The 22,533-nt window shown below is 55.0% G+C and overlaps 1 protein-coding gene across 1 annotated transcript; it reads right to left on the bottom strand.

Annotated features, from left to right (window-relative positions):
* Positions 1-931: 931 nt before the first annotated feature.
* On the bottom strand, positions 932-10,901 carry LOC120390569 (sialic acid-binding Ig-like lectin 10). Its single transcript, XM_039513301.1, has 9 exons — positions 10,806-10,901; positions 10,170-10,188; positions 8,532-8,936; positions 6,994-7,314; positions 3,848-3,901; positions 3,178-3,441; positions 2,410-2,676; positions 1,263-1,371; positions 932-1,013 (listed from the first exon to the last, which is right to left on the bottom strand). Exons 1-9 carry the CDS (start codon positions 10,899-10,901, stop codon positions 932-934), a joined length of 1,617 nt encoding a protein of 538 aa, XP_039369235.1.
* Between the last annotated feature and the right edge of the window lie 11,632 nt (positions 10,902-22,533).

Consider the following 22,533-nt stretch of genomic DNA (forward strand, 5'->3'; position numbering starts at 1 on the left):
CGCCGAGCTCCTGATTGTTCTAAATTTACATATAAACTTTAAATGTGGCTTTAATGGGCGTTAGTACATATTTTTTCATTCTTTATATAACAGCTAGATACAGTGCTCCTGTCAGCTAATCCCTACGTTATTATCTGCAAAGACCTGAGAGTTTTCAGGTGCCTAAGGAGTCCCTGGAATCATGGCTGAAATATCCTCCCCCCACCCCAAATCTGAACTGGTGCCCCCCCCCCCCCGGGTGAGCCAGGAGTGGCCAGGGGGCTGTGGGAGGCCCTGAGCTCTGGCGAGATGCAGCCCACGTGTGACAGCGCGAAGCCTTGAGCCACATGCCGAGCACCAGGCACCACAAGCCCCAGCAGCAGCGCAGGAGGGTGGCAACACCCCATGTGCCAGGCCCCCCTGACTTCTGCGCTGCTGCTGGCGGTGGCGCTGCCTTCAGAGCTGGGTGCCCGGCCAGCACCCGCCAGTATCAGGCCGCCCTGCCAGGGCTTAATTTGAGCCACAGCTGAGCTCTGGCATCTCTTTCAATACAAATTAAACCCTGGGGAGGCAATGGTGCCCAGAGGTGATGTGGGGGGGGGGGAACCCAGGGAGTCTGTGGGGGCCAGGAATGATGGGGGGGCGACATAATACAAGTTCACCCAGGGTGCCATTTTCCCTACGGCCGGCCCTGGTCATAACCATCAGGGCAACAAACAGATCATCTGCTGGTCATATCAATATTACAGGCAGCCCACGTGCTGCCCAGGCCCATGGGTCTGAGCTGGAGGGGGAGGGAGGGTTTGGGAGGGGACCAGGTACTTGGCTAAACAGGACCATTGGCCTCACCCGGGGCGGCAGTGCCCCCAGCTGAGGTCTCATTTTCCATTTCCTCAGTCCTGTGAGATTCCAATTCTTTGTCGCCTCTTCAATGGCTGAGGAACGGCCTGATCTACACGCCGGACTCGGGCACCGTGTATTCCCTGGCCCCCGGCCTGTCCTTCCTTCTGCTTCCACGAGAGCAGCAGGGTGTCCTGGGAGAGAGAGAGACAGAAAGAAAGAGAGAGAGAAAGAGAGATTCTGAGATATGTACATGGCTGGAAGTCATGATAGAGGGACAGGTGGGTGTATTGGGGATGAATAGATGCATAGACGGGTGGATAGGTACAGAGTTGGGTGGGTGGGTGGGTGGATAGACGGTAGGTAGGTGGGTAGAACGGTGGGTAGGTATATGGGTAGGGGGTAAATGGGTGGGTGAGTGTGTGGGTCGGTAGCTGAGTTACCATCTGTAATAGAGCAGGGTGAGGTAATAGGCCAGGAAGAATCCAGTCGCCACGAAGATGAATTTGCAGCTGATTTTGATAAATGCCCGAGTGAGGCCACCTGTGGGAGCTGGAAGAAGCCGAGAGTCAGGGATAGATCTCTGCAACCCCTGCCCGAACCAGACAGCCCCCAGTTGGGTCAAAGCCTGTGTCCCCGAGAGGGGTAGGACTCTCACCTGTTCCCAGTGGGCTGAGCAGCAAAATATGAAACCCGTGGGGGTTGGAACCGAGGCAGAAGATCTGGTGGCTCCCGTCTGCACTCCCTGTCCAGGTCAGGGTGCTGATGGCCTTGTCCCCTTGGGCCCATGAGCTGACCTACAGGGCCCCCCGGGAGCTGTTCCCCGCCAGGGACACCCTATCCACCTGCCACTGGAGCTGGGGTGGGGGATGGGAGCGCAGGGAGCAGCTGCAGCTTACGCTGGGCCCCTGGAGCTGGCAAGATGAGTTCAGCCCAGTCCCCGGCCGGGGGCTGTCTGGGGAGAGCAGGAGATGCAGCAACAAATTAATAGTCAGAGAGAGAAACCAAGTGGCAGGGAGTCCCATAGATTAACCTCACTAATATCCAGTGGCAGAAAGTCCTACAGGTTTACTCCGCTCACACCCAGTGGCAGGGAGTTCTGTGGGTCAACTCTACTAATACCCAGGGGCAGGGAGTCCCATAGATTAACTTGCTAATATCCGGAGTCAAGGAATCCTGCGGGTTCTTCTGCCCTGGGACGTCTCTTCAGTTGGCCCCTGGGCACTGATCTGGCCCCATCCTCGGCCAGCAGCGCTTCACACCAACCCACCTGCTTCTCCGCCCTCAGCCCGGGCACTCACGGCCCCTGTAGACAACCCAGGAGTCTGTTCAAGCCTCAGCTGCCCCCCTTGGGTCTGCCCTCAAAGCAGTTAATTGACTATGCAACAGGTGGGGGGAGGGAAGGGGGAATTGGATCTGTCTCAGTTTAAAGGGGCCAGGCACCTGTGAAACCAGCTAGTACTCAGTGGCGAGGAGTCCCACGGATTAACACTGCTGCTCTCCAGTGTCAGCATCCCGGGGCAGGGTGTCCCGTGGTTTAACCCCACTCGCACCCAGTGTCAGGGAGTGTCACAGGTTAACCGCACTCACACTCAATGAGCAGCTGGAACATCCCCTGGGCAGAGCTCTCGTTGTTCCGGGCCCAGCACCCGTACAGCCCCCCGTCCTCGGCCGTCACGTTGGGCAGCTCCAGCCGCAGCTGATTCTCTCCCATGGGGCGGGAACCCTCGATGGCTCGGTCCCCCCTCACCCAGCGCAGCACAGCGGGGGGGCTGCTGGCGACGGAGCAGAGGAACCGCAGGGAGTCGCCCTCCCGGGCCGAGAGCTGTGAGCCATTCGCCACCAGGGTGCCGGGATCTGAGAATAGAAATAAAACAGAGCCACTCGCACCCTGAGCCAGCCAGTCCCTGCCCAGGGCCGGATCGAGGCCAGCGCCCCCTAGAGGGGAAAGGCCCCGTGCCCCACTCCCCGCCCCCTAGCGATACCTTGGAATAGCTGGGGGTCGCTCCTGTTAGCTCTGGAGACGGTGATTTGCAGCGTCCTCACTGGAGCTGAAATACCCACGGCAACGTATTAGATTGGAGCGAGCCCCCCACTGACTCCCTGCTCTGCAGCCCAGCACCCCCAAATGAACACCCGCCCCTCCCTGCAGTCAAGCACCCTCCATAGATCCCCCCAACCCCCTGCAACTCAGCGCCCCCTACTGACCCGCTCCCTTGCTCCATGCAGCCCAGCGCCCCCTACTGACCCCCCGCTCATCCCCTGAAGCACAGCGCCCCCGACTGACCACCTGCCCCCTGCAGCCCAGCGCCCTCCACTAAGGCCTCTTGTGAGGCACGGCGCCCCCTAGAGCCTTACTCTGCACGTGCAAACGCAGGGCCCGGCTGGCCGACCCGTAGGAATTCTTGGCCCAGCACTGATACTCCCCAGCGTCCCCTGGGCTGAGATTCAACAGCTCCAGGCGCCGGGACCCTCCCTGGCCGGGGCACAGGGACTCGTTTCCCTTGGCCCAGCTCAGGGTGGCCTCGGGTCTGCTCCCAGCCTCACAGCTCAGGTTCAGGGATTCGCCCTCCCAGGTCTCCAGAGACACAACGTCGCCCTCAGCTCCTGACACTTCCAGCACTGAAATACATAAGCAGGCAGGTTAGGCCCCCTCCAGAGATCCTCCACCACGGCAGCACAATGCAGCCACCTCTGGGGTGGAGTGCGGTAGCTGGTTATACAGGGACCTCTCGCCTGGTGTGGAGACGTAGCCAGCTCTGGGGTGGGCGCACAATCGTGGTGCCTTTACAGCAGGTCTCCGTTGCAGAGATCGCTCCCTAACCCATCTCCTACCCGCTGCCCAGCGCCCCCTTATGCCACCCCGGGGTCTGGAGACAGAGGGAACCGGGCCCAATCCTCACACCACCCTCCTCACAGCCCTGCGGCTTCCTCACGATCTCCCCCCCGGGCATGGAGCAGCCTGGCCCGGCTGATCGTGATTAGGAGGCGCTCGCTGATTCCCAGGGCTCGCAGCGCGGCCTCTCACCGGGGCGTCCGTTCCTGGTCAGGGTCCCGGTGATGTTGGGGGGCCCGGGCGGGTCTGTAACACAAACCAGACAGGGGGGATCAGGGGGGCTGCACAGCACCGGGGGGGGGTTGTCACTAGTGATCACAGAGCCTAGACATGGCCCCTCGCTGTGAGCTCAGCTGGGGGACGGGAAAGTCCCTGAAGTGAGACGAGACCCGTGGGTGGGGAAGGGAAGCAACAGACCTGACTGAACCCCACCCAAGAGGGGCCCGACGGAACCCAGGGGCTGGGTTAGGGTCACGCCGGGGAACCAGAACTGGGAAATGAGCAGGGGGTTGGATGAGGGGAAAGAAGTTGATGTGTTATTCCAGGACTTTAGCAAAGCTTTTGAGACAGTCTCCCACAGTATTCTTGCCAGCAAGTGAAAGAAGTCTGGGCTGGATGAATGGACTATAAGGTGGATAGAAAGCTGGCTAGATCGTCGGGCTCAACAGGTAGTGATCAATGGTTCCATGTCTAGCTGGCAGACGGTTTCAAGCGAAGTGCCCCAAGAGTTGGTCCTGGGGCTGGTTTTGTTCAATATCTTCATTAATGATCTGGAGGATGGCGTGGACTGCACCCTCAGCTAGTTTGCGGAGGACACTAAACTGGGAGGAGTGGTTGATACGCTGGAGGGTAGGGATAGGATACAGAGGGACCTAGACAAATTAGGGGATTGGGCCAAAAGAAATCTGATGAGGTTCAACAAGGACAAGTGCAGAGTCCTGCACTTAGGACGGAAGAATCCCATGCACTGCTACAGACTAGGGACCAAGTGGCTAGGCAGCAGTTCTGCAGAAAAGGACCTAGGGGTTACAGTGGATGAGAAGCTGGATATGAGTCAACCGTGTGCCCTTGTTGCCAAGAAGGCTAATGGCATTTTGGGCTGTATAAGTAGGGGTATTGCCAGCAGATCGAGGGATGTGATCATTCCCCTCTAGTCGACATTGGTGAGGCCTCATCTGGAGTACCGTGTCCAGTTTTGGGCCCCACACTACAAGAAGGATGTGGATAAATTGGAGAGAGTCCAGTGGAGGGCAACAAAAATGATTAGGGAGCTGGAGCACATGACTTATGAGGAGAGGCTGAGAGAACTGGGATTGTTTAGTCTGCAGAAGAGAAGAATGAGGGGAGATTTGATAGCTGCTTTCAACTACCTGAAAGGGGGTTCCAAAGAGGATGGAGCTCGGCTGTTCTCAGTGGTGGCAGATGACAGAACAAGGGGCAATGGTCTCAAGTTGCAGTGGGGGAGGTTTTGGTTGGATATTAGGAAAAACTATTTCACTATGAGGGTGGTGAAGCACTGGAATGGGTTCCCTAGGGAGGTGGTGGAATCTCCTTCCTTAGAGGTTTTTAAGGCCCATCTTGACAAAGCCCTGGCTGGGATGATTTAGTTGGGGATTGGTCCTGCTTTGAGCAGGGAGTTGGACTAGATACCTCCTGAGGTCCCTTCCAACCCTGAGATTCTATGATTTTATGATTCTATGACTTGTACATGTCCAGCTTTGCTAAACAGCCCTTAACCCGTTCTTTCACTACCGAGCGCTGCTCACCTCCTCCCCATACTGTGTTGCCCAGTGCAGCAGTTCAGGAGCTGACCTTGTCTGTGAAGACCAAGGCAAAAAAAAGCATTGAGCACTTCAGCTTTTTCCACATCCTCTGTCACTAGGTTGCCTCCTCCACACTTTCCCTGATGTTCTTCTTGTTGCTAACGTACCTGTAGAAACCCTTCTTGTTACCCTTCACATCCCTGGCTAGCTGCAACTCCAATTGTGCCTGGGTCTTCCTGAATACACCTCTGCATGCTCTAGCAATATTTTTATACGCCTCCCTAGTCATCTGTCCAATCAAAACCAAGGGACCAAAACCGGTAGGTCAAAATTTGGCCTAATTGGCGGAGGCACTAACGAGGGGCCGGGCTGCTCCGGGCTGGGTACTGGAGTGAGCATCACCATCTCGGTGCCACCATCTGCCAGGCGCCCGGGTGTTCAGCGTCCTGCTCCCCAAATGTGTTGTCCCCAGGGTGGGCCAGAGTCAGGGGTTTAAATAACCCAGTTCCCACCCCAGTCCCAGCCACCACCAGGGACATCAGACACCTCACTCGTGGGTCCTTTGCCTTCCCCCCTTGGTTCATCTCTCCCCAGCCCTCTCCTTTTGCACCCTGGCTTGGCCAGCCAGGCCTGGGTATTATGCAGCCCAGCTGCTCGGCTGCGCCCAGAGGGGCGTCTGAAAGCAACACCCGGAACAGCCAGACGCTGGTACCAGCTGGCCAGGCCTGACAGGGTTTGTCCACATTGCTGTCAAATCCCCACAGCCTGGGTCTGTTGGGTTTTGCTTGTTTCCAACAAGGTCTGTGTAGACGTTCGGGGTCGGGCTGGGGCCTGGGCTCAGACACGGGGGCGGGGCACTGGGGGGCAGTGTCCTTCTAAATCTCCCTCCGGCTGAAGGGAACAAGGGCCGTCCTTACAGTGGAGCCTGATTTGATCCTTCACCTCGCAAAGGCGGCCGCTGATTTTCCCTCTGCCCTGGATCTGCAGCGTGAGGGTCACAGGCCATTTAACGGGGGTTTGCCCTGGGGCAGGGCGGGCCGAGGTCTCTGGGCACCGAGCCTGGAGCGTGTTTAGTGCTGGACAGTAACTGGGTCCCGTTAACCCTCTGCCCCATATAGAGCATCCACTGATCCCGGCAGAAAGGGGAGGGGGGAGGAGACATGGGGGGACAGTCTGGTGGGATCTCAGGGGGAACTGGGGTGGCTGGTGTGAGGGGGGGGAATCCCAGCAAGAAGGGACTGGAATGGGGGGGTGGATCCCAGCACAGGAGGATTCTGGGGGCAGGGCTGGTTGGGGGTAGAGACGCTCCCAGAAGAGAAGGGCCTGGGGGTTCGGAGGGGAGCGGGGAGCCATATCCAAGGGGGACAGGAAGGGGTGAAGATCCCAAGGGAGAAGGGGCTGCACGGTGTGGGGTGAAGGGGCCGGGAGTAGAATTGGCTGAGGGTGCCTGGTGGGGGGTGGGGATCCCAGCATAGGGCTGAGTTGGGGGAGGGGCTGGAGGGCAGGGCTGGGAGCACAGGGGGGGATCCCAGAGGGGGCTGGGGGCTGGCATGGAGGGGCTGGGGGGTCACTCACAGTCGATGTGGAGCTGGATGGTTCTGCGGGTGGAAGGTCCCCGTGGTGGCCTGTAGGTGACGCTGCAGACGAGCTCTTTGCCGTGGTCCCCCAGGCCGGGCGTGAAGCTGAGCACGGAGCTGTGGGCCCAGGTGCCATTCGCCAGCTGGGCTGAGACGTCCCGGGCTGTGTCGCTGAACGGCCCCGTCCAGGTGACTCGGGGAGGGGGCCCGGAGCAGTGCCCAGGGGCCGTGCAGGTCACAGTCACCGGCTCCCCGGCCAGCAGCATCCCTGGCAGCCCCCGCGCCGGCGAGATCTGGATCTCTGGCTCCTCCGTCAGCCCTGAGACACAGGGAGAGAATCACTCGGGGACACGGGGCCTTTCCCCTCTAGGGGCGCGGGGCCAGTGATGAGCTGCCAAAATCTTAACAACGGGTTCCCTATAAAAAGTTCTGATTTAAGGGATGTGTGACAGCATGTATTTTTTGTACCAATAGGGTTACCATACGTCCATATTTTCCCAGGAGGTGATTAAGAACCGAAAAGCCTGACATGTCCAGGAAAATACAGATGTATTTTAACTCTACCTAAAGTTCTTTTTTTAAAAGATGGGGCTGAACTAGAAATGACTCCGTTTCACATGTGTGGGTGGTGATCAGGGACAGTCTCAATTTTTGGGTCTTTTTCTTATATAGGCTCCTATTACCCTCACCCCCGTCCCGATTTTTCACACTTGCTGTCTGGTCACTCTAGGGTGTGCACATGTGGGGTCCCAGCTGCTCCCTGCCCCCCCCCCCCATTGAAGCAGGTGTGCAGGGTTACTGCCCTGGGAACTGCAGGGCACCAGTGGATGTGGGGCTGGCTGCAGATAGGGGCGTGGGGCAGGGCTAGCTGGAGGCAGGGAGTGTGACATGGGCTGGCTGTGGGCAGGTGATGCAGACGGGCGGGATGCGGGTGGCTGTGGGCAGAGGGTGGCTGGGGGCAGGGGGTGGCTGCGGGCAGGGGTGGGACAGAGGCGGCTGCGGGCAGGGGTGGCTGGGGTCAGGGGCGGGCAGGGGCTGGCAGGGACTGGCAGGGGTGGGGCTGGGGCTGACTGGGGGCAGGTGATGCAGACGGGCGGGCTGCGGCTGGCTGTGGGTGGCTGTGGGTGGCTGCGGGTGGCTGTGGCTGGCAGGGGTGGCTGCGGGGGGGAGCGGGGAGGAAGGCGGGGAGGGGCGCAGATACTCACACGGGGGGGGGGGGGGGCTGGGAGCAGCCGGGGACTCCCCAGGCAGCAGCAGCAGGAGCCCCAGGGCCAGAGGTCCGAGGAGCAGCAGCAGCAACAGGGCCAGGAGGCAGCTCACATGGCTCTCGCAGCGCAGCGCAGCGCCCCCCGGCGGCCGGGAGGTGGAATTACACCCCTCTCAGCCAGAGCCCTTCAAAGCTTCCCTCGCAGGGAAGCTAGTTAACAAGCGGTTCTAAAACCGCTTCTACATTTAACAACCGGTTCGCGCGAACCGGCTCCAGCTCACCCCTGGGCGCGGCCCCGATCCGGCCCCAGTGACTGCAGCTGCTCTTACCTGTCACCGAGATCGCGAGCTTTGCATCATTGCCATCAGAATTGAAGAGGTAACTGTATCTCAATGATCCTTTCTCGAATCTAAAGTAATATCTCCCCGCATCCGTCCATCGGGCGTCACTGATTTGCAGGGAGCAGTCGCCGCCCGCTGGATTCTCCACTAGCTGGAACCGGCCCTGGGTCTCCTGCGACACCCCCCGGCTGGGGTCAGTGCTGGCCACGAGCGGATCAGTGCGCACACTGCCCTGATCCTTGTACCAGTATCTGTAGAGCTGGGCCGAGGGATTGTCGGTGTCATAGGAGCCTGGGTACGTGAAGTTGCAGGGGACGAGAACACAGAGACCCTCCTGCACCGACACTGACTGTGGCACCGTCAGGTTAAATCCAGGCGGCTGGGCCAGGAACCCTGCAGGGGACGGGGAGGGATCAAAGTGGGACCCATAGAGAGCAGAGACCAACCCTGAGCTCCCACCACAGCTCTGCCAGTGCCCCTCACTCCCGACCTGCAGCCCCCTGCGAACCCAACCCTGAGTCCCTGACCAAAACTCACTCTGTTTAGTTTCCAGCCTTCCCTAGATCGAGCCCCCTGCCCCCACTCCCTGTCACTCAGCGCCCCCTAGCACCACACGGGGGCACTGGGCTCCCCCCCCCTCCGGCCAGTCTCCCTTCCAAGTCCTGGGACAGACCTGGCCCCGCTCAGCACAGGTTCTGCCCTTCCCCCTGCCCTGGGGCTGCAGGTGCTGCTTACTTACCCCTCCAGAGCAGGGCGAGGATCAGGACCCTCAGCGTGGCAGGACCCCCTGCTCTCCAGGGGGAGCCCTGAGGCGGGAGCTCCCATTCCCCAGCATCTTGCTGTGGCAGCAGGGCTCTGCCCATGGCTGGGACGTCCGGCTGGGACAGACCTAGAGATAGATGGGGGGTGAGAAGTGTGAGAGCAGAGGCTCTCTGGCGGGTGGGGACAGATCTGCCTTGGGGACCATCAGTGCTGCTGGGCTCTGTGGGGGTCAGATCTGGGGCTGCTGGCAGTGCAGTGACCTCCCCCCCAAAATCACTAGACGGTCCTGAGAGATCGTGGGCTAAAAAAATCCTTATATTGGCAAAAAAACCCTGAGATTTTCTCTAAGAATCCTGAGATGAAAATCCCGAGCTGAAGATGGTGGGAAGGCAGCGCTGCTCAGTGCCTGCTTTGCTTCAGGCTTCCCATAAAAACCAACATGTGAGCGGGTGACCAGTTCAGGGGAGATTAATAAAACTGGGACTGTTCAGCTTGGAAAGGATATGACTAAGGAGGGATATGACTGAGATCTATAAGATCATGACAGGTGTGGAGAAAGTAAATAAGGACGTGTTACTTACTCCTTCTCAGAACACAAGAACTAGGAGTCCCCACACGAAATGAACAGGCGGCAGGTTTAAAACAAACAAAAGGACGTATTTCCTCACACAATCGCACAGTCAACCTGTGGAACTCGCTGCCAGAGGATGTTCTGAAGGCAAAAGTATAACAGAGTTCAAAAAAGAACTGGATAAATTCATGGACAATGTGTTGTTACCTATCAGCTCTGTGTTCCTGGGGAACCAGGGTGGAGTACCTAGCCTCTCTGACTCATGAAAGACCTTCCTCCCTCCCCCCACATACACCTCTGCTTGAACCAAATCTGTATCAGAAGAAGGACTTACAAAAAGCAATGAAAAGGCCTTGGGAGACACCCCTAAACCCCTGGGAGTGGTGAGAACCCAGCTCTCTCTCTCTCTCTCTCTCTCTCTCTCTCTCTTGTGGGTGTTTTTGGTTTCCTCATTCACCCCAGAAGCTTCCCGTGGCCCCGCCCCCCTGCTCCATCTCACCTCCTCCTCCGCGAGCGTGCCACCGCGTCCTGCTTCTCCCCTCTCCCTCCCAGCGCTTACGGTGTGGAACAGCTGATTTGCGGGGCGGGGAGGAGGGGGGAACGCGGTGCACTGGGGGAAGAGGCAGGGCTGGGGTGGGACTTGGGTGATGGGGTTGGAATGGGGCCAGGGCCAGGGGCAGGGATGGGGTGGACAGGGCCAGCTCTAGGTTTTTTGCTGCCCCAAGCAAAAAAAATTTTGGCTGCCCCCCCCCCCCCCGAATTTTTTTTGCTTTTACACGTTTGCACTTTGCAGTTTTGTTTTGACTGTTTAAAATTTAAAAAAAAAATGAAAACAGAGAATTTGTAGTTAGTGTAACAAAACCACTTCCTACTAATGTAATTTTAACATTTAATTTTAACAAAACCCTCCTGCCTGGCCCAACTCTTACCTTGCTGCGGATCTGGCCCGAGGCGGATTCAGCTCCAGTCACCACCGCTCCCAGGGCCGGGGTTTGGGGCTGCTGCTGGATCCCAGCCCCGCTCATCCTTGGTCTTCGCCTTGGCCCTGGCATGAGCTGGGCTCAGCCGGGGCTACCACTCTGCTCCCCTCTCCCCTCCCCTGGCAGGAGGTGGCGCAGAGAGGAGGAGGCGGGGAAAAGCCAAGGAAGAACGGCCCACCCGGGCATCATGTCCCTCCCGTCCTCTGCAGCTGGAGCAGGGATGCGCTACCAGCTCCCGCCTGGGCGGTGGCCGCTGCCTGTGGGAGAGCGGCGGGGACAAGCCGAGGAGGAGCGGCCCATCCTCTGCAGCCGGGGAAGGGCCGCGCTACTGGCTCCCGCCGCACTTCCGCAGTCAGCGGCCACCACCCCCAAGGCGGAGCCGGTAGCACAGCCCTGCCCCAGCTGCAGAGGACAGGCCGCTCCTCAGCTTGTTCACGCCACTCTCCCGCGGTCAGCAGCCACCCCCACTCCCTAGGCAGGATCCGGTAGCGGAACCCTGCCCAGCTGCAGAGGACAGGCTGCTCCTCAGCTTGCAGCAGCGCAAACCAGGGCCGCCCAGAGGATTCAGGGGGCCTGGGGCAAAGCAATTTTGGGGGCCCCTTCCGTAAAAAAAAGTTGCAATACTATAGAATACTGTATTCTCGTGGGGGCACTGGGGAAAATTGCCACACTTGCCCCCGCCCCCGGTTGCCCTGGGAAAAATAAACATTTAAAAACCTTCTGCATCTCAGCACAAACCTAGTTTTGAGAATTTCTTTTCAAGTCACCTTTACAAGGTATGACTGGTTCTCAGCATCAGCTAGTGCTAAAAGGCACTAAAGCTCATTAAAAAGGTTGTACAAATATTTTCCGTCAAAACTTTTTTTGGATCGAAAACAAGGGGTTTTTAAAAAGCAGAAAAAAATCACGTCTGCTTTCTTTCAAAATTTGTTGTGGTTTTTCTAATTGAAAAAGCTGAAATAATCTGCCAAAACCTGAACACGATTTGGGGTTTCATAGGCGTGTGGCCAAATATTTGCTGCTTGCTGTGTTTGATTGTTTAAAGGAACAATAAAAAAATTCTGCTTAAAAAAAATCCAAACCTTTTTTAATTTTAATGGGGTTACATGGCTTGCCTCCTTGATCTTCTCTGGCAAAAGCACACACAATAGACAGACAAAGACTTTCCTCCCTCCCAGATTTGAAAGTATCTTGTCTCCTTATTGGTCCTGTTAGTCAGGTGTCAGCTAAGTTATGTGATCTTCTTAACCCTTTACAGGCAAAAGAGGAATTCACCCTTAACTGTATGTTTATGACATACTCTAAAAGCTTATCAGATGTCACTGCTCTATCTGACGGGGGCCCTAGTAAGCCAAAATTCTTCCAGCCCTTCTGGAAGGGTTTCGTCTTTGGTCAGAAGGACTTGTCTGCTCGCTGAATCAAAAGAAGGCCCTGAGTCAGTTTAAATGTGGACTTTTTATGCCAAACATCCTTTCTTAGTCAGTTGGTCTCTGGAAAACCTAGTTTGAACCAATTTATGCAAGTGTCCCCAGGCATGGTACCTCTCTGGAGGTCTTTACAACCTGAGTGATTCACCTTAAATCACCATCCACTGCTTTTAGTTCCTGAAGGAGCTGTGGTATCATTCCCCCTCACTCTCCTCCACTGCCCCAGGTTGCATACAGTCCCTGGCCCACAGTGATACATAAACCATTCATAAGCTTAATACACTATGGGCTTGTCTACACTACAGGACTATTTCGAATCTACTTAAGTCGAATTTGTGGATTCGACCTTAATAAGTCGAATTTGTGTATCCATACTAAATACACAAATTCGAACTTCTGAGTCCACATTCACGGGGCCAGCTTCGACTTTGGAAGCGGTGCACTGTGGGAAGCTATCCACAGTTCCCGCACTCCCGCTGCCCATTGGAATTGTGGGATTTCCCCAATGCATGCTGGGGAAAAATGTGTCGTCATTGAACCGTCAATCCCGCCCTCCTCTCTTCCTTGAAAGCGCCGGGAAATCTGTTCGCGCCCTTCTCTGGTCGGGTACAGCGCGGACGCCACAGCACTGCGAGCATGGAGCCCGCTGCGATCATCGCTGCACTTATGGCCGTTGTCAACTCCTCGCACGTTATCGTCCACCTCTTCCACAGTCAGATGCTGAGAAACCGGGCGAGGAGGCTCCGGCAGCACGGTGAGGAGAGTGGCGCAGACCTCTCACAAAGCAGGGTACGCCGGGCAGTGGAGATCATGGTGGCAATAGGTCAAGTTCATGGTGTGGAACAGCGATTCTGGGCCCGGGAAACAAGCACAGACTGGTGGGACCGCATAGTGCTGCAGGTCTGGGATGACACAGAGTGGCTGCGAAACTTCAGGATGCGTAAGGACACTTTCCTTGAACTGTGTGACTTGCTGTCCCCTGCCCTGAGGCGCCAGGACACAAGGATGCGAGCAGCCCTGACTGTGCAGAAGCGAGTGGCCATAGCCCTCTGGAAACTTGCCACGCCAGACAGCTACCGGTCAGTAGCGAACCACTTTGGCGTGGGCAAATCTACCGTGGGGATTGCTGTCATTCAAGTAGCCCACGCAATCGTTGAGCAACTGCTCTCAAAGGTAGTGACTGTCGGAAATGTCCAGGTCATCATAGATGGCCGCGCGATGGGATTCCCAAACTGCGGTGGGGCTATAGATGGGACTCACATCCCTATCCTGGCACCAGCCCACCAGGCCAGCGAGTACATTAACCGAAAGGGCTACTTTTCAATGGTGCTGCAAGCTGTGGTGGACCATAGGGGACGTTTACCAACATCAACGTCGGGTGGGCGGGCAAGGTTCATGGCGTGTGTTCAGGAACTCTGGTCTGTTTAGACGCCTCAGGCAGGCACTTTCTTCCCGGACCACAAAATAACGGTTGGGGATGTGCAGATGCCTACAGTGATCCTCGGGGACCCGGCCTACCCGCTAATGCCCTGGCTCATGAAGCCCTATACAGGCGCCTTGGACACTGAAAAGGAACTCTTCAACTACCGGCTGAGCAAGTGCAGAATGGTGGTGGAGTGTGCTTTGGACGTCTCAAGGGAGATGGCGGACCTTACTGACTCGCTCGGACATCAGCGAAAAGAATATCCCCATAGTTATTGCTGCTTGCTGTGTGCTCCACAATCTCTGTGAGAGCAAGGGGGAGACCTTTATGGCCGCTTGGGAGGTTGAGGCAAATCGCCTGGCTGCTGTTTACGATCAGCCAGACACCCGTGCTGAGAGAATATCCCAGCGGGAAGCGATATGCATCAGGAGGCTTTGAAAGCGAGTTTCCTCGCAGAGCAGGGTAACCTGTGACTGTCCACTTGATTTTAAGAGAGCCTGATCATAAACCAAGTTTTCCCCACTTCCCAAGGACGTTTTAAAACTAAGGACATGTTTTAGTAATTAATAATAAATCTTTCGTTGACTTTGCATTTCTGTTTATTCGTTGAAACATGGAAGCATTCTGTGCTGGTTAAGGTGTGCACTGATGGGTGGGTTTGCAGGAAGGGGCGAGGGTGCCGTCCTTGGATAGGGGTTACCATGACGGCTGTGGGTTTGGGCGTTGGAAGGGGTGAGGGTGTGGGGAAGGGTGAGTATCTGCCCCTGGATGAGGTCTATTTTTGGGGCTCGGGGCACCGGGGAGGATCGTGACTACGGTCCAAATGCATGTGAAGGGAAGCCTGCCTTTACATTCGGGGATGTCAGGCACCAGGACCCTGCACAAGCATACACCTCAAGGAAAGACCCGGGGCAGCATACACCACACAGACTGTCCCTGGTGCCTAGTGACTGCAGTCTGTGTGTGCCCTGCAGTTGACCCTGCAGCCAAGTCTGTAGCATGGCACTGTGGGCTATGCAGTGACATTACAATTACCCCCCCCCCCACAGAACAACAGAAAGTCTTCTGACACCAGAAACGTGACGGAAACAGTCAGTAACACCAAACCGCTTTTAATAATGTAATACACAGTGGGGGGTTTGAACTTGGAGTTGGGACTGGTTGATGCTGTAAAGAAAGAGCTTGTACAAATTTACAGCGCGACAGTTGTCTCTAACATTATCGGTGTGCTGCGGTGCAGGGACAGTTCTCACGGCCCCTACCGCCCCTCCGTCTTGTCACTTTGGGTGAGGGGGGGACAGGACTTCTTGGCGTTGGAGGGCGTTGCAGATGCACTGCAGGGGGGCTCTCTCCTCCTGACTGCGGTCTTGAAGAACATCTACAAGGCGCCGGAGCGTCTCCGTTTGCTCCCTCATTAGACCAAGCAGCGTTTGAGTCGCCTGCTGGTCTTCCTGCCGCCACCTATCCTCCCGTTCCAGGTGTGTGCGATGCTGCTGACACAGGCTCTCCCTCGACTGTCTCTGCTCTGCCGCCTCCGCTCTGGAGCTGGCCATCAGTTCCTGGAACATGTCGTCCCTTGTCTTTTCTTTCGTCTAATCCGAGCCAGCCTCTGCGAGGGGGATGGCGGGTCAGTCCGTGAAGGAGCCGAAGCTGTGTGATGTGAAAAAGTAGGTGATTTCCTTGAACACATACATGTTTGCCAACAGTAAACACAGTCTAGTCAGTTTCAGTGAACAAGACCAAAGAGGGAACCAAGTCTCAGGAGATCTCAGAACTAGTCCGAGATTTCGGAATACGCTCTCATTGGCGGCGCCATTGCACTGGAGAGCGCACAAGCGAGGAAAGATAGCTGCATCCCTCTTGCACAAAGTCCTGGTAAGCCTTACAGTACAGAGTGCTTATCAGTTAGTGCTTAGCTGTGCTCTCCTGCTGGAGGCAATGTGCAAAGCAGAAAAGATGAGCGTTATGCGGCATCTCCCGCCAGTGAACAGGAAAGACCCTGTATGCTTTTCCTCTGAGGCCTGCCACAAGTGGCTGTTAAGCGAGGTCATTTTATGCAAAGTAAAACTCTGTTAAGCGAGGGTCATTCTTATGCAAAGTAAAACTCTGTTAAGCGGGTCATTCTTATGCAAAGTAAAACTCTGTTAAGCGAGGGTCATTCTTATGCAAAGTAAAAGTCTACCATGCACAATAGTAACAGTACACTAATTCCACTAATTAGATGCAGCACTTCCACAACGACATCACCCTGAGGCGTGTCAGGCGCACACAGAGAGAGCGGATGTTAATAGAAGCCCTGCACAGACCAGGACCCTACGCTGCCATGCTCGTAGAGGCGATGGTCCCCCTGTACCTGAGGATGGCATGGCGCGGAAGAGTGTGCTTCAACGGAGCACCCAATAAAGCACCTCTCCCAAGAAACCTCTTGCTGAGGCTTTTCCAGCTGCTCTCTGAGAGCTTTTTTGAACTATCCCCAGAGGACTATTGCTCCATTCCTATATGTGTAGACCTGCTGTTTGTATAGTTTCATATTTAAAAATTTTTATATAGTATTTCCATTTTTTATATATATCCCTGTTTCTTAAAAAAATAAATGTTTCCCTGTTTGTAGCACTTACCGCCTGATCCTTCCCCTGATTCCGAGTCCTGGTTAACGGGCGGGGACGGTTGGTAGGGGATCTCTGTGAGGGTGATGAAGAGATCCTGGCTGTCAGGGAAAGCGGGAGTGGGTTCGATGTCGCCTGCGCCGTCCTCAAAAGACCCTTCCTCATCTTCCCCATCGGCGAACAGGGAGGAGGAACTGTCCCGGTACACTATTCCGTCCTCGGAGTCCACCGTCACTGCTGGGGCACTGGTGGCAGACCCACCTAGAATGGCATGCAGTGCCTCGTGAAGCGGCATGTCTGGGGCTGGGCTCCGGAGCGTCCGTTTGCCGCTCTGACTTTTTGATACCCTTGTCTTAGGTCCTTCACTTTCACGCGGCACTGCATCGCATCCCGGCTGTATCCTTTCTCTTTCATGGCTTTAGAGACCTTTTCGGAGCGCAGCTCCGAAAGCACAGACTCCTCGCCCCACACAGCGATCAGATCCTGGACTTCCCGGTCAGTCCATGCTGGGGACCTCTTTCTATTCCGGGATTGCCCGGACTCCTCTGCTGGAGAGCTCTGCATCGTTGCAGGTGCTGCGGAGCTCGCCCCGATGTGCAACCAGAACGTCAGATTCAAACCGCCCAGACAGGAAAATGAATTCAAATTTTCGCGGGTCATTTCCTGTGTGGCTGGCCAGAGAATCCAAGCTCGGACTGCTGTCCAGAGCGTCAACAGAGTGGTGCACTGTGGGATAGCTCCCGGAGCTGCTAAGTTCGATTAGCATCCACACCAAGCCTAATTCGAGCTAGCAAGTGCGAATTTAGCGTTACTCCACCTGCCGGGGTGGAGTACCAAATTCGAACTAAAGAGCCCTCTAGTTCGAATTAAATGGCTTCCTGGTGTGGACGGTTGAGCGGTTAGTTCGAATTAACGCTGATAAATTCGAATTAAAGTCCTAGTGTAGACCAGGCCTATGTATCCCCAGAGATACTGCACGAGGTTGCATCATATGTTCTAACAACCTAGTATGATATTAGTTTCTTTTGTAGCTGCATTGTATTGTTGACACATTCACTTTGTGATTCACTACAATCCCCAGATCCTTTCCAGCGATACTACTGCCTAGCTAATTATTCCCTATTTTGCAGTTATGCATTTGATTTTTCATTCCTAAGTGTAGTAATTTGCACTTGTTTTTACTGAATTTCATTTGCTGATTTCAGACCAATCCTCCAATTTATCAAGGAAATTTCAAATTCTAATCCTGTCCTCCAAAGTGCTTTCAACCCCTCCCAGCCTGGTGTCATCTGGAAATTGCCTAAGTGAACTTTCGACTCCATTATCCAATTGATTTATGAAAATATTGAATAGTGCTGGACCCCGTGGGACTGCTGGACACATTTACCACTTTGAAAGTGTATCATTGATAACTCCGAAAGCTCATGCTAAAATAAATTTGTTAGTCTTTAAGGTGCCACAAGTACTCCTGTTTTTTTTGTCCTCCAACCAGTTTTTCACCCACTGTTTCACCTACCTGCACATGACTGAGTGGTAGAAGGCAGGCCAAGCACATACTTGGCTAAAATAATGTAGAAATATCTTGTGGTTAATCTGAAGAGCAGAAATACACTATTTTTCTTCTTTGCCCAAGGAGTGACTCAGTGATAGGTCAGAAGGAGGAATGTGCTCATCCCATCCAGCAAAAGTAATAGTTTCAGCCGGATATCTAGGCACTGGGACAGAGGCTGGGTGAGAAGCTGAGGGTTAAGGTAAGCCAGCCATATTTAGCAGGTGCCCCCTATGAGATTGAACTCAGGCCAGTGGGCCACTCAGGCTAGGCACAAGGAGCATACAGAAGCCTGTATGGTTACAACTAAAGCTGGGTGATTTTTTTTGTTCAATCAAAACAACATTTAAGAAAAAATGTGCAGAAAAATGTTGTTTCATTCAACTTTTCCACTTAAATTAAAGTCTTTAAAAATGGTTTTCATTGAGCTTTTCCTCTCTTAGCCTTTCCTTCTCCTCGCCTCCTTTTCCCTCTCAGGGCGGGGAGAGAAAAAGGTAAAGAGGGAGAAAAAGAAAGCGGGGTAGAGGGATAACAACAAATTGAAAACCTTGGAGGCTTTTTTGGTTCTTGTTTCACCAAGCAAAAAACCAAAAACAAACAAACCAATAAAAACCCTGCTAAACATTTCAAATGAAATGAGATGATTTTTTTTAGAATCCCTGACCCATCCTGCTCCTTGTGCCCTGACAACCACCTCCCCAAGACCCCCAATCTAACCCCCTTCCTGGCCCCTGACCGCCCCCCCCCACAGAACCTCTGCCCCTCCTGCCCCTGAGTGTCCCCGGGACTCCCTGCCCCATAGCCAACCCCCCGGCCCCGGCTGCTCACCCCCGCACACTGCGCGCCTCGAGAAGCGGCCGGGCACAGCGCTGCAGCCACATGGCTCCGGGGCCTGAGCTCTTCCCGCTCAGAGCCGCGTGGTCAGGAGGAGCCGCTGGCTCGGGCTCGCAGCCCCGCCCCCTGACCACGCGGCTCGGAGCGGGGCGGGGCTCAGCCCCCTCCGGAGCCAGGCGGCTGCAGCGCTGTTTAGGACGTGCTGAGGCACCGGGCGCGAACAAGCGGAGGCGGGGCTGCGCTACCGGAACCCGCCGCTCTTCTGCGGTAAGGAGCCATCCCTCTCCCCCAAGCGGAGCCGGTAGCGTGGCCCTGTCCCGGCTGCAGGGGACGGGCCGCTCCTCGGCTCGCAGCGGCGGGGTGAGCTGGGACCCCAGCCTTATGCCGCCCCCTATAGTTTGCCGCCCTAGGCACCTGCTTGTTTAGCTGGTGCCTAGAGCCGCCCCTGGGGGTGGAGTTGGGCTGGGGCCAGGGGTGGGGAAAGGGGCAGGGGGAGTGGGCACCCACCGGCGCCCAGAAAGTGGCACCTATGCCTAAGGTAAAAGCTCCCTGCAGCACCCAAAAATCCTGTGGGGTTTGCTCATCAAGTGGGTTACTCCCAGCACAATTGTAACATGAAAGTGAGGATAGGGACATGCTTAGTCCAGGGGCATATGAGGATGGGAGATTGAAACTGCTGCTCGACCCAGCCTGCTCAGGCGTACGCTATTGTGGTGTGGTGCCCATGGGCTATGAGGGTGGCAGCTTGGAGGTGCTGCTCGACCCAGCCTACTGACCCAGGGACATCTAAGGGGTCAGCTTGGGGGTCCTGGTTAACCTGGTCCTCTCAGACGCGCTCTGCTAAAGTGTGTGTGTTTTCATTTAATTCTGCGGCTGGGGACCCAGCCCTGGGTAACCTAGGACCCACAGGATCGCTCCATTGGGAGGGTGTGACAAAGTGGGAATGTTCTTAATGTTTTCTCTGAATACTGTGTGGGTGCCTCAGTTTCCCCTATGCATTTCTTAGGTATTTAGGTGGGGGGATCAGGGTGTATGATTGTTGCAGAGCCCAAGGAGGCCCCTGTGATACTGTCTGCACAGAGAATGGCCGACACCCTGTCTCCTGGGAGGAGATGATGCTGAGTGGCCTGAAAGTGTCTACTACAAAGGAAAAAGTGACAGTGGCGTGGAAGAGGTGAATCTCTCCATGACCCTTGGATGTATGCAGTGACAGCAGATCAAGGAGCTGTGCACTAGCTTCATGCCAATGTTCTCAGCCACCCCAGGATGGACTGAATGGACACACCACTCCATTGACACAGGTAATGCTCACCCAATGAGAGCCCAACCTTACCGGGTGTCTCCTCAGGCTAAAACTGCTATAGAATGGGAGATCCAGGACATGCTACAGATGGGTGTAATCCTCCCCTCTAGCAGTGTATGGGCATCTCCAGTGGTTCTAATTCCCAAACCAGATGGGGAGATACGTTTTTGCATGGACTACCGTAAGATAAATGCTGTAACTCATCCAGACAACTGTCCAATGCCACGCACAGATGAGCTATTGGAGAAACTGGGATGTGCCCAATTCATCTCTACCTTAGACTTAACCAAGGGGCACTGGCAGGTACCGCTAGATGCAGGGGCGGCTCTACAAATTTGGCCGCCCCAAGCAGTCATGCCCGGGAGGCGCCCCCGAGCCGCGGGAGCAGCGGACCTGCCGCGGGCATGACTGCGGAGGGTCTGCTGGTCGCACGGCTCAGCTGGACCTCCCGCAGCTGCGGACAGTTCACAGGTCCGGCGGCTCCGGTTGAGCTGCCGCAGTCACCCCTGCGGGAGGTCCAGCCGAGCCGCGGGACCAGCGAACCGTCCGCAGTCATGCCTGCGGCAGGTCCGCTCCTCCCGGGGCTCCGGTGGACCTCCCGCAGGCATAGCTGCGGCAGCTCCGCCAGCCCAGCCTGCCGCCCCCCCGGGAAAGGGCCGCCCCAGGCGGGTGCTTGCCCCGCTGGGCTCTGGAGCCGCCCCTGGCTAGATGAACCCGCCAAGGAAAGGTCAGCCTTCGTCACCCAGGCAGGAGTGTATGAATTTAATGTGCTCCCTTTCGGGCTGCGAAATGCACCCGCCACCTTTCAAAAATGTGTAAATGGTCTCCTAGCAGGATTGGGAGAATCTGTAGTTGCCTCTATTGATGATGTGGCCATTTTTTCTCATTCATGGGCAGAACACCTGGAACATCTGCAAAAAGTCTTCGAGCGCATCAGGCAGGCAGGACTAACTGTTAAGACTAAAAAGTGTCAAATAGGCCAAAACAGAGTGACTTACCTTGGACACCAGGTGGGTCAAGGAACTATCAACCCCCCACAGGCCAAGCTGGATGCTATCCAACAGTGGCCTGTCCCAAAGAAACAGGTCCAATCCTTCCTAGGCTTGGCCGGATATTACAGGTGATTTGTACCACACTACAGCCAAATCGCTGCCCCACTGACAGACCTGACCAAAAAGAAACAGCCAAATGCAGTTCAGTGGACCGAAGAGTGTCAGAAGGCCTTTAACCAGCTAAAAGCGACACTCATGTCTGACCCTGTGCTAAGGGCCCCAGACTTCGACAAACCGTTCCTAGTAACCACGGATGCGTCCGAGCGTGGTGTGGGAGCAGTTTTAATGCAGGAAGGACTGGATGAAGAATTCCATCCTGTCGTGTTTCTCAGCAAGAAACTGTCTGAGAGGGAAAGCCACTGGTCAGTCAGCAAAAAGGAATGCTACACCATTGTGTACGCGCTGGAAAAGCTACATCCATACATTTGGGGACGGCGTTTCCAACTACAAACCGACCATGCTGCACTAAAGTGGCTTCATACCACCAAAGGAAATACCAAAAAACTTCTTCGGTGGAATTTAGCTCTCCAACATTTTGATTTTGAAATACAACATGTTTCAGGAGCTTCTAACAAAGTGGCTGATGCCCTCTCCCGTGAAAGTTTCCCAGAATCAACTGGTTAAAAATTGTTCTTGGAATGTGGGACATATTGTTAGTTTTTATATAATCAGTAGCATGTCTAAAGGTGCATGTGTCTTATTAACTCTGTTTTCTCCTAGAGCTCCAGGAAGAAATCACAGCCAGTGTGGAACCGGCTGTCGAACACTATCTGTGATTTGGGGGGCATGTCATAACTGTAAAGGGAAGGGTAACAGCCCTCCTGTGTACAATACTATAAAATTGCTCCTGGCCGGAGGCACCAACATCCTTTTACCTGTAAAGGGTTAAGAAGCTGAGATAACCTGATTGACACCTGACCCAAAGGACCAATAAGGGGACAAGATACTTTCAAATCTTGGTGGGGGGGAGGCTTTGTTTGTGTGCTTTGTTTTGGGGGTTGTTCACTCTTGGGACTAAGAGGGACCAGAAATCAATCCAGGCTCTCCAAATCTTTCTGAACCAGTCTCTCATATTTCAGACTTGTAAGTAACAGCCAGGCAAGGCGGGTTAGTTTATCTTTGTTTTCTCAACTTGTGAATGTTCCCTTTGCTAAAGGGAGGTTTATCCCTGTTTTGCTATATCTTTGAAACTAAGGCTAGAGGGGTTCCTCTGGGCTCTCTGAATCTGATTACCCTGTAAAGTTATTTCCATCCTGATTTTACAGAGTTGATTTTTACCTTTTCTTTTTAATAAAATCCTTCTTTTAACAACCTGACTGATTTTTCCATTGTCCAAAGACGCAGGGGTTTGGGCCTTTGATCACTTTGTAACCAATTGGTGAGGATATTATTCTCAAGCCTCCCCAGGAAAGGGGGTGTAAGGGCTTGGGGGGCTACTTTGGGGGAAGAGGAGGAACTCCAAGTGGTCCTTTCCCTGTTTCTT

This window comes from Mauremys reevesii, linkage group 24 (genome assembly GCF_016161935.1).
Source record: "Mauremys reevesii isolate NIE-2019 linkage group 24, ASM1616193v1, whole genome shotgun sequence".
Classification (NCBI taxonomy): Eukaryota; Metazoa; Chordata; order Testudines; family Geoemydidae; genus Mauremys; species Mauremys reevesii.

Excerpts from the sequence above, each read along its gene's own strand:
- LOC120390569 (XM_039513301.1), bottom strand. The coding sequence starts at position 10,901 with ATGAGCGGGGCTGGGATCCAGCAGCAGCCCCAAACCCCGGCCCTGGGA. Across the intron at positions 1,372-2,409 it reads GTTCCAGCTGCTCATTGAGT|CTCCCACAGGTGGCCTCACT; the intron begins GTGAGTGCGGTT and ends GGCTTCTTCCAG. Across the intron at positions 1,014-1,262 it reads ACCCTGCTCTATTACAGATG|GACACCCTGCTGCTCTCGTG; the intron begins GTAACTCAGCTA and ends TCTCTCTCCCAG.